The sequence below is a fragment of the Megalops cyprinoides genome, chromosome 2 (genome assembly GCF_013368585.1).
Source record: "Megalops cyprinoides isolate fMegCyp1 chromosome 2, fMegCyp1.pri, whole genome shotgun sequence".
Lineage (NCBI taxonomy): Eukaryota > Metazoa > Chordata > Actinopteri > Elopiformes > Megalopidae > Megalops > Megalops cyprinoides.
This window is the reverse complement of record NC_050584.1, coordinates 60982128-60993805: the sequence shown is the minus strand read 5'-3', so window position 1 is coordinate 60993805 and position 11678 is coordinate 60982128. Positions and strand designations below refer to the sequence as shown.

General features: G+C 45.2%; 1 protein-coding gene across 2 annotated transcripts in view; it reads right to left on the bottom strand.

Moving 5' to 3' along the window:
• Window positions 1-407: 407 nt before the first annotated feature.
• mpp7a (membrane protein, palmitoylated 7a (MAGUK p55 subfamily member 7)) overlaps window positions 408-11678 on the bottom strand; it is an 89126-nt gene continuing 77855 nt past the window's right edge. For both annotated transcript variants that reach the window (XM_036520656.1, XM_036520657.1), the window contains 4 exons: window positions 9922-10015; window positions 7413-7521; window positions 5937-6080; window positions 408-1805 (listed from right to left, as the gene is read on the bottom strand). In XM_036520656.1, coding sequence (XP_036376549.1) covers window positions 1626-1805; window positions 5937-6080; window positions 7413-7521; window positions 9922-10015 — 527 coding nt within the window. In that variant the 3' untranslated portion in view covers window positions 408-1625. The remainder of the gene's footprint in view (window positions 1806-5936; window positions 6081-7412; window positions 7522-9921; window positions 10016-11678) is intronic.

The following is an 11678-nucleotide window of genomic DNA, read 5'->3' as shown; positions in this document are numbered from 1 at the left end:
CAGGGAGAGGTATTTACATGGAATGTTGAGCGGGACTGCATAGAGCTGAGGCTGAGGGCTCAAATGACAGGCCTGAGAGAGCGAGAGAGAGAGAGAGCCGGCCTGTCACTTCGAACACACGCGCATACTCTACAGCCTCTGCAGTGCTGCTCACTGTAGATACCCTGCGAACTGAGTCTGCATTTTAAGCTCACGCACAGTGTTTGTGTGCATGTGTGTGTGTGTGTGAGAGAGAGAGAGAGAGAGAGACAGAGAGGGAGGGAGAGAAAAAAGAGAGAGAGAGAGAGAAACAGAAGAGAGAAGGATAGAGATGGAGTTAAGAGAGACAGAGACAGAGAGACAGAGAAACAAAGAGGGAGACAGAATCAGAGAAAGAAAGAAGAAAGAGGGAGAGAGACAGAGAGACAGACAGAGGGACAGAGAGACGATGAGAGAGAGGCAGACAGACACAGGGAGAAAGAGAGCATGCTTCAGTAAGTCTCCCAAATAACTGTCAGCTAACCTTTTTTTTTAATATAACCATGACCCTTGTTAAGTCAGAAGCAGCTATGCAGTACTTCTTGGAGCAGTAAATCTGGAAATGCTTAGAACCCTCTGTTAGGTTCCTTGTTTTAGACCTATTTTATGAGAATAAATGCAACTTATACTCCACCCTAATTACACAAGATTGAGAGCATTTCTTGTAAAGGAGAGCCAAAGTCTGGTTGCTTTAATGGCAAACTGTTATGCTGGGCACCTTCAGAAGGGTGGAGGACTTAAAATAGCTCCTAGATGAAATTTAAAACACTTAACAAAATGATATTCTGTGTAGTGTGGACTTGGATGGGGCCTTGTAGTGTAACAGGTTTGAAAACCACTAACAGTCGCTCCCACATTAACAATCATCATGGTAGTGCACAGTATTTACATCATATTGCTTTTAAAAAGTTGGGAAAGATGCATATAAAAAGATATGTAAAACATCAGAAAAAATTATTAAAATATATTAATTCATCTCAAAATAAAACTTCACAGTGCCCTCTTTGCATGTACCTGTGAAAAGTTTTCTTTGCCTTTTCAATATAACCAACCATGGCGGCATTCAAAATGGGAGGGTTTTGTCAGCAATTTGAAAATTTAAGACTGAAGGCAAACTTTTTTTTTTTGTTTTTTATCCCCCTCTTCCCTTTGAGGCTGTGCGCTATACATAAATACATGTAAACCTTCCATCCAGATGATAAATCCCTTTGGTTTCTATAAACTAATGTTAAAAATACACTAAGTGGCAAAAGTTCCGTGCTGGTGGAGTGCCGGAGGGCGGTCATGGGAAGCTGTCTCCCTTGTGGACAGCACGTCAGTACAGTTGGTACAGTCAGTACAGTACATACTCAAACAGGAACCCAGTGCTTCCACCACACTTCCACTGACACCCCAGCGACCCTCTCCAGGGAAGACTGGATAGCCAGCACGAGTTATCCCAATGTTGTCCAGCTGTATATGCTTATTTTTATACATATATAAAAACGCAACCCCGACAGTGAAATCCTGCATGCCTTCAGCGGAACTGCCCTTGAGAATAAAACTCCTTCCCTTTTTTTTCCTTCTTGAATTCACGCTCTCTCCCGTCCTTTACTTTTTCCCTCCTCTTATGAGTGTGTCCAGGTGATAGGGACCCAGTGAGTCTCTGTCTCCAGCCGTTTCAGCGCCATCTTCAGCTCGCTGAAGGCGGCCGCGAGGTCGTCGTTGACGATCACCTTCTCGAAGAGGTGGCCGTACTGATGCTCGATCATCTGGGCGGAGCTGATCATTTCCTGGAAGTCTTCCTCCTGAGGGATACAGAGAGAGCGTGAGATAAACAAATAGATGAAGTAAGTAAAAGGATACAACAGAGGCCTGAAGGAAGCTTCCCGCTTCTACAGAAAGACCGCACGCACGAATACGCCTACGCGCAGACCGTTTTTGAAACCTTCTCCATGCATGGACCAATTTTCATCATTTCCTCTGAGATCCTACAGGCCTTACACACCGTTCTTCTGTTTAACATAAAATATTCTAAAAAAGAAGAAGACAGAAAAATACCCAATACTGTTTTTTCCCTAATCGCTGTTTTTTCAGTGGTAACAGGCTGGTGGCTGCTTTAGGCCAGCGTAAACTGTTAATTTGGGCTTGATCTGAACACGGCTATGAATGTAAACTGGGTGCGCCACACATTCAACATTTCAGCTCCTTGGAGGTCAGTGTGAGATCAATCTAATTTGTCCGTCATTTTCTTCCACCAACACCACAGGCGTACCCCTTTAAGAAGCTGCTTCTCAGTTTAAACAGGTCAATGACAATGAGTAAACTAGTTTAGATTTCTGTTTTTTGTTCATTTTGACAACCCCCACCCCACTCCACCTCCAGCCACCATTTCTTGAAAGAGCGCTCCTTCACCTCTACAGAGCCACCTCTTTAGCCCCATTAATGGCCTGTTTCTGAATGCTCAGGCACACCCTGGGAAAATCAGGCCAGGCTCAACAGCATCCGTGGCCACCTCTCTTGTGCAAAGGGCAACGCTGCATTCATCTCACTTCAGAGTCCCAGCACACACACACACACGCTCACACACACACACACACGCTCACACGCTCACACACACACACACACACACACTCACATGCTCACATGCTCACACACACACACACACACACACACACACACACACACGCTCACACGCTCACACGTTCACACACACACACACATACACACACACACAAACACACACACATACACACATACACACACACTCACAGCCGGCCTTACAAACTGAAATTTCAGAACCTTCTCCTTTCCCATGGGACTGCAGACCGCTGCAACAGAAATGACTTCACAAAGTTCTCTGTGTTTTTTTTTGCATGATATTCAATCATCGATGAGGCCAAAATTAAATGCGGTGAGAGACGGGAAGAGGTGAGCGGGATTCCTTTCCAATCAATCGCAAAATCCGCAGTGCCCCCAGCAGACAACTCTCTCTCACGTGTTTGGAGTCAGCTGAGACCACTGTATTACTCACTTCCCTGTGATTATGGTCTTCTTTCTTTTTTTTTTCCTGGTGCCCAATCATGTCAGCATCCTTCTCTCTTTCTCTAAGTCTAAACTTTGATGTACAGTAGGAAAAAAAGCTCTGGCCAGGGGAGAAAACCACTCCTTGTTATATTAGCAGTGATCTGAGCTGACCGCTTCTGCTCCATGGTCAGTGGGTTGAGAGCTTTTCCATTAGAAGCTCGGTCCGGCTTCCCACTGCCTCCTGCCCAGGCTTCAGACTGAAGCTGACAGGTCTCTTGGTGTGAGAAAGAGGGCAATGGAGACAGTTTCCATGGTGACGGTTCTGGTGTGACCCTCTCTCTCTCTCTCTCTCTCTCTCTCTCTCTCTCTCTCTCTCTCTCTCTCTCTCTCTCTCTCTCTCTCTCTCTCTCTCTCTCTCTCTCTCTCTCTCTCTCTCTCTCTCTCTCTCACTCTCACTCAGAGTGGGCAGAGTGAGACATTATCTACAGAGACACCTGGTTATCAGTAAGAGCTTTCGCTATTACACATCCTGTCAGGCCCGTGATGGAAACTAGGCTCTTACTGATTCAAATAAAGTGCACCTGCTCCTCGTCTTAAAATAAAATAATAAAAAAAAAAAACATCCAACAGATTCAGCTGGTGAAGGGGTCTGGGATTTATTTCTGAAGAGAAGGGGAAAAGTTAAAAACTGCCTCGCTGGAGGACACCCTAAAAGACAATAACAAGCAGAGTGTGGCCAGCCATCGGGCCGAGTTAAAATTTCCTCCCATTTTGTCTTATGTCAACATTTCAGCATATTTACTGAAACATAATGTGACTCTGATACGATTTCCATATACACATCTGATTTGGCCTGCAGGGTTGATTATATAAACTCAGACTGAGAGCCGGAGACTGAAATGAATGTATTTTGGTATGTTAAAAATGACATCAGCATTATACAAGCGATATTGAGGTTAAAACAATAGAAGACAGTGTCTGGTCTGTTTTAACAATGAAAAGACTGTTCCTCTGCGTGATCTCCTACATTGAAGGAAGGTGGTTCTATTTATTGTTAAAACAGATCAGACTCCTGCCTCTTCTATGAAAGAAATACAGTGCGTCGAGGATGAGATACGTCTGTGCTTTTTCACTGAACAAGGTTTCTCTTTCAGACTTTTAATAGTCTGGATCTGAATGCTTTAAAACACTGTCAGTGCCCATAAGATTACACTGGGAGAAAATATTTGACAATTTGAGCACACGTCTGCTTTAAAAGGGTACATCTAGAGGTCAATGGCTACCTTCTTGATAGCTTATTGGTGCTTAACTCCACCCAATGAGCTATATCGCCTAATTTGAAATATTTTTAATACACATTTTTAAATAAGGTACGTAGGGAAATGATGTCAGCATGACATTTTCACATTTTTTCAGCAGAAAAATGATCCAATATATGAAGTTTTTCCACAGTATGATTATCTGTGTGGATATATATACAGTCGTATATATTGTTATACATACATTGTGGTTGCGGTTGTGGTGTGGTTCTCTCTCTAAATTATCTCTGCAAGTGATTAATGTCTTTAATCGACAAAAGAGTAATGTCTTTTCCGTTTGATATTCGCACATAATGTCTGTCCGCTGTGCTACGACTCGTCTTTTCAACATATTCACCTCATGATCCTCACTGTGTGATTTGCTGAAATGAGCCAGCAATGTGTGAGCCAATATTACCTGGCTGAGAACTGAATGGGAGACCTTGAAGTAATGATGATGATTGAAATGAAATGTGGTAGTACAGTATGACTCTTAGCTAATGATGAACTTTGTTGTTTGAAAGACTGGGTTCAAACATTTAAAGTTAAATTGCCAACATTTGTCACCTTTAATGTTTTAGACTAGAAATGGACCCCTCAATACCATGGAGCACCGCAATACTCAGAACCATATGATCCAGCAGCTTGCTAGGAGCAACATTTCTGTTAGGCTATGGGTGAATAACAACTCCATTTGACCGCACATGCAACACTCCTGTTAGACCCCATGTATAACTGTTCTGTTAAGACTGCAACACTTCTACCGGACTGTGTGTGTGAGTGTGTAACAATGCTGTTAGGCTCTGTATAGCACTTCTGCTAGACTGTGTGTGCACACACAAATCTGTCCAGCGTGAAACCTTGCAAGTGAGGTGGGGGGGTACAAGCCACAGACCCCACAGACTGGGAAACCCATCAGTGCCGGGCCCCTGTTCCCGCTAATTGGTTTCATGTGGGTCTGGGCCGAGCATACAAGGTGTGCAGATTACCTCATTCCTTCTGTGATCATGTTTCTGAGGAGGAATCCTGGTGTGCGTGTGTGTGCGCGTGTGTGTTTGTGAGTGCGTGCATGCGTTTGTGTATGTGTGCCTATTCTGAGTAATGTGGGATGATCATTAAAATCATCTGATAGCCTAAATGACATGCTAGCCCAAAAAAGCGCACTATACCAAAAACAGTGCTGTTCTCCCTTTTTGAGGTAAAACGCAAACCTCTGTTCTAATCCTGGGACTGCATGAGATACAGAGTGTTCTAAGTGTGTCCTCAAACTGCGCTCTAGAGCCCTAGCCCAGTGGTTCATGGGAAGGGTGAGGAAATGATACAGATCTGGAAATTACTATAAAAACAGAGACTGCAGCTTCGAGTGACTGATGAATGTTTCAGTATCACAGTAAATACATTTGACCAGGATGCATGCCTGGGTGTCAGGGGAGTCTGAAGCTCTCTGTAAATAGCTTGTCTAATTATACTGTGTTGGCATGTGGTTCATAAAGATATCCCGTAATTTTCGAGTGGTCCCCAAGAAAAAAGTTTGATGATCACAGGGATTTTCATACGTTTTTTCTGCAGCCAACCCCCCCCCCACAGGCCTGTTGGTACCCCTCCATGCATTACCGTGAAAGGTTTCGCAGATCCCTTGTCGTCCTTGCCCGAGATGATCTTGGCGTTCCTCCTGGTTTCTCGCAAGCGGGCTAACGGAGGAGGCTTCACGAAAACCACGAACGGTTTGAACTCGGCCGTCCGTAAGTGCTTTATCGTCTGCGACATTCAGAGGGGAACAAAGACAAAGTCAGCTGGTGGGTGGGGGGGAGGGGGGGGGTGCACTGTATCTCAAGGGGTCTGAGGAAAGGCAATGTGAGAGAACAAATGCTAAAATCAAACAGATGTCCCTGGCGCTTCGGCAGTCTCTCACTCTCTGGTGTGGATTAGGCGCGTGCTGCTTGTTCACACGCCCAGTGGCAGTGTGGCGTTGTGGTAAGCAGCAGGGCACGCAACCGAAAGGTTGCCAGTTCGACTCCCTGCTTGGGGTACTGCTGCTGTACTCTTGGCCAAATCACAAAACCCAGAGCTGCCTCGGTAAATATCCAGCTGTATATATAGATAGCATTTTAAAAACTGCAACCTATATAAGTCTCTCTGGATAACAATGTCTGCTAAATGACAATAATGCACTGTAAAGTTATCTCACACTGATACGATTCTGTGGGGGAGAACTCGTCCAAGCTAGATACAGTGCGCAGACAAGAACACAGGAGCGAACATTTGTCTGAATCAGCTCTTTCATCAAGCTTTCAGTCAGCAGGAGATAAAACACCATCACTGGGCACAGGGCTCTGAAACCACGCTGATGTGTTGACTGCTTGAAAAATGTGCCTTAGGCTACAACACTCAGACTGATGAAGGGTCTGTCTTATCTGGGCAGAGCAATTAAATAAAAAAAAAAAAAAACCTTTCGACCGATCTGCTAAATAGTATGCACCATGTATCATTACCATTGCATTTTCAAGGAAGTGGAAAATTATAGTGCATCAAACAGCGCGTAGACAAATCGAAGTTCCTGGCCCGTGATGATGTCATTCCTGCTTTGGGGTTTTTGGGTTTGAAAAGCAGTACAAGTGGAACATAATGTAAGCCGATTTTGAGAGGGCAGTGGCTGGCATTCTGGTGCAAGAGCCAGACAAACAAGAGAGAGAGAGAGAGAGAGAGAGAGAGACAGAGAGAGAGAAAAGAGAGAAAAGAAGAGAGAGAAAAGAAAGAGAAGAACAGAGAGAGAAAGAAAGGAAGAAGAGAGAGAGAGAGAGACAGAAGGAAATCACAAAATTAGCAGTAACCATTCCTAAAAATTCCTCTTGAAGCCTAGAGTGGTGACAGGGGTACCCGACCGAGGGCCCACAGGGGAGCGGTGCTCAGGGCTTTGAAGTGGGAGATCCTGTTTTGACACGGGCGAAGCGGAGGTGCTGGAGCCGGTGAAAACACCGCCTCAGAACAAAGACTCTTTCACCGGCTCCCTGTCGGACCCTGCGTGATGCGGCCTCTACTCTGACACGTGGGAGGAGAGCGTGGCGGGCGAGAGAGGCGGGCGTCACTCACGTGGGGCTGAACGTCCAGCAGGCACACCTTGTTCTTAGACAGGACGGAGCGCACTGAATCCAGGCTTGTCCCGTAGTAGTTCCCCTTGTACTCCCCGTGCTCAATGAACCTGTCGGGCAGAGACGGAGAGAGCGACAGAGAGAGAGAAAAAGTGATTACATTACATTAATGTAATTTAATGTAAAAAGTGATATGCATTGAACTGACTCTCACCAATGCAGACTCTCACCACTTAAGGGAAGTGATTCAAAATGCCAATGTCATGATGTGTTGGCAATTTCTGTGCGTACCTGTAGCTTCCAACGCAAAAGGTAAAAGCAATTACCTTGGCAAAAGACAACTGGAAAGGGATGTTGGACCACGAACATTCCAGAGATGCCTCAATGTTTAATTTAAAGGAAAGAATTTTTGTGAGATGGATGATCATATGATCCATATCTGATCTCAAAAAAAATTGCCCAGTAGGGGCACTGTCAAAAAACTGTTCAGATCACAAGTCTCAATTGAAAGTATTGGGGAAACGACTGCTGACAGCAACAGATGGCAATGACTGCCACAAAAAATTTGCTAGTGTATGATGGCATAGTGTATGATGGGATATGTTGCATTGTGTACTGGCATATAGAACGGTCTGCCCAGGGCCACTTGCACAGGTGAGAGATTTAATTCCACACATCATTCTGTGAATACTTACATACCATACCTGTGATGGTACAACAGTAGACTAACAGTAAAAATGATTTCCTGATTCATTTATTTTTCCACAAAGTGCTTTGGTGGCCAAAGATAATTTCCAATACACAACAAAAGTTCAGTCTTTATCAGAAATTCACTTTCTTCACAGGTTACATTATCTGCCTGAAAAAGAGCAGCAACTCTTCCGACTAAAATGAGACCGCTAAAACTGAAAGAAGAAATCGTTATATCCCATGCATCATCATTTTGCTTCTTAAATCCCGTCTCCTGATCTCCTAATAGAAGCAATGACATGAGAGCCCAACCGCGAGAGGGTACAGATTACTCCCCCAGCCACCGGCTAAGTTGTAGCATTCTTCAGTAGAACACAATTCCAGACATTTTGGCACAGTAATATTTTATATAATCTTCTATGTTACACTTTAAATCAGTAACACCTGTTTGTTTTAAAAGTAAGAAATGCAAATGCCAAGTCTCCCTTAATCCAGGTTTCCTGAGCAAACTAAGGCAAACAAACACTTTTCCATCACATAATCCTGCTTATTCACATCGATGAAATGTAATAAAATACTGGCTTGTATTTTTAGAAAAGAGCTAAAAAAATCATTAAAAGGGAAAGAACGTGGAAAGAATTTGTAAATTACAAATCACCGTGGAGAGGCTGTGTAGTGCTATCAGTGAGTGTTGGGCAAACGCACACATTTCTTTTAATAGCTATGTAAGGCTTCTTTATAGTGCTTGTCCTATGGAGGAAAAAGCAAGGGGTGCTTTTGACAAGTAAAATAAACCTGTGGAAAGATTGTTACACAGCATATTTGCCTGTGTGGTTTTCAAATGTGTCAAAACCGTACATACACTATTCACACTGAAATGCAAGTTTATCTGATGACTGAAACCGCAAACAAAAAACAGCAATAGCATGGAAAACTGAAAAACATAATCGAACAAACATTTAAACCTGTCAGTAGGCTGTCAGCAATGGTGCTAAGGAATGTAACATCTCATTCTCCAACTTTTAATGAAATCCAGCCTTTTGTTTGGTTTTATTTGTTTGCTGGTGCGATGTCTTATTTGCACCGTGATGCCCTGCTAAAGGCATCTGGCCTGCTAAGTGGCGTTTGGCTAAACTGGCCGCGTGCGGGACGGCGTTCATTTTTAGCAGGGTTTGGGGTTTCCCTTGGGAAAAAAGCACCCCAGTCGCCGGGGCTCTGGTATCTCGCACACTTCAGAGGAGACTTTCCCCTGCCGGCACATTGTTCTAGCTAGCATGCAATGAAGCAAAACAAAAACAAGCAGGCTCTGGTCCGCGCCTTGTAATTTCCCCTGTGTCTCTGTCCCCAGCGCCCTGCCACAAAACAGCAATTCTCTCCTTCACCCCTCACTTCCCAAAAAACATTGCATGCCGCGCCGCACCGCAGATGACCCTAAAAATACTCCCCGACTCCAGTGCAGGGACACTCTATACTCACGCAGGAAAAAACGACTTCCTCTGGGTCAACGTTTTTTTTTTTTTTGGTGTGCGTGTGCGTGAAGTGGAATAAATAGGAAAGAAACATCCATCATCTCCAGTGCCAGTTCGATGCTTGCTGGCTGCAGGGTTCTCAGAGCGGGCTGTTCCCAGAACCGTGTGTCGGTCTCGGGCGACCCGGTGACCTTGCGGGGCGACACTGCGGGTTTCCCTCGCCGGGCGTGGGCTCGCCCCTGTCAGCGTCCTTTCAGTCCCGGTTTGGAGGACGTCGGGTGACACACAGCAGCGAGAGGTCCCGTGTTTGGCGGGGAGAGACAGAGAGCCCTGCTGCGGGGCGGTACCTACTTGTTGTTGTGGATGTCAGTCTCAAACAGGTGCTTGGAGATGAAGTGGTATTCCACACCGTCGCTCTCCTGGCTCCTCTTGGGCCGGGTGGTGTCTGTGGGACAGAGGTCACGGGAGGTCAGTCACACCTGGCCGCTGATAATCTACATGACCCAAACCATATCCTGAGAGTGTGTGAAAATTACTGACACAGAACAGCATTCTGATTGCACTAATGCCCCCACCTCTGATTCTCCATTTTTATAATTTCTATCAGAAAATTTGCCCCAATTGAACTGCCGGTATGGATGTACAACTTGCACACACATCTTTGACACTTCATAATGTCACGCAGAACAGGATCCGAACCATTTTACCTGCTCAAATCGGTACAATCCCAGAATGCACGGCTCCAATCAATGCAGTGACATCGCGCATGTCATCTCATGTTGTGCGCATCCATAAAACATTCAGGGAGCCTAAAAAAATGGCAGCGCGCTAAAACCGGACACCATGCGGTGCTTTCGGTAGTGTTCGGGCTGCGGTGTATTAACAGCGGAAACCGCGAAGTGCCGTATAACAGCAACAAGCAAATTAATAGAGAAGGCAACACGATAAGATTTTTTTTCCCTCCTTCAGGTCCTCATTAAGATTAATTCCAACATTTACTCGCTTGTAAAATGTTGCCATTAAAAGTATTAAGCATTAAAAGCATTAAGCGTGGCTCCGGTGGATTTGTGAGGGGTGTGGAGCCCCTGCGGTCGGGCGAAGGGGGGTACAGGGGCCGCGCGTTTTAACAAGGGCCGCAAGAGTCAGAGGTGCGCGTGGCCCTGCCTCAGACTAACGGTCTGCACGCCCCCCTGAGCTCAAAAACAAAATGTAAAGTTTTATCGCTGTCTGCCCCGGCTGGCCGGCCCACTCGCAAGGAATACACTGAGTGGAGGATATGTCCTTTTTCCATGGCAGTTTTGGGGGGGGGGGGTTGGGGGTTATGGGGGGGTAGGAGGGTCCGTGCAATGGGGGCCAGCAAACCTCACACATCGACGACGAGGCTCTTTTTTCCTCCCTCCATATCTGCGTTTCGAGTCTGAAAGCTCGAGCAGCCTGTAAATCTGTCCCGGTGATACTTCTGCGAAGAATCATTCACTCATCGACATTAAAGGTATATCTGTAACGCTGACAGACTGCTATGCCCTCAGATAGCGCTCCATATTTATGCTCCTGATGGCAGGGCGATGCAGGGAAAGCCATGAAGGCAAAGCCCTGCTTAGCGCTGAAAGGTGCAGGATGGATATTATTTAGCATCTGCTCTGTGGTTGTAGGAAACACACACGACGGAACAAAGGAATTTCAGTTCGTTCCTTTTTGGAGTGACGCATTCGATCATGGAAAATAGCTGTAAGGCTGGAGCCGGATCAAAATCGTCAAGCCCCTCTCTCTAATCACTAATTACCTACCTGGTAGCGTTGCAGCGGTGGCTGTTTCACATTTTAAGGGGCAAAAAAAAAAGTTAACACAAACATTAACCAGCGCTGCAAAGGTTTTCTCTTTTTCCTGTTTTGATTAACAGGTAAGCAACACTTTTATTTTCATACCAGCCAACAGTAAGTGGTAAATATTTCAATCCACATACCAGCGATAATTAAAAATGAAAACTTCTCTCAATTAAACCTTGTTTTAAAGGGTGTAACGCACCGACTCGAACCAGGGTTACATGCAAGCCACGCTTTATAACGGGGAGAGAATCACAGGTCACATTTGCAAACAATTAACAAGCA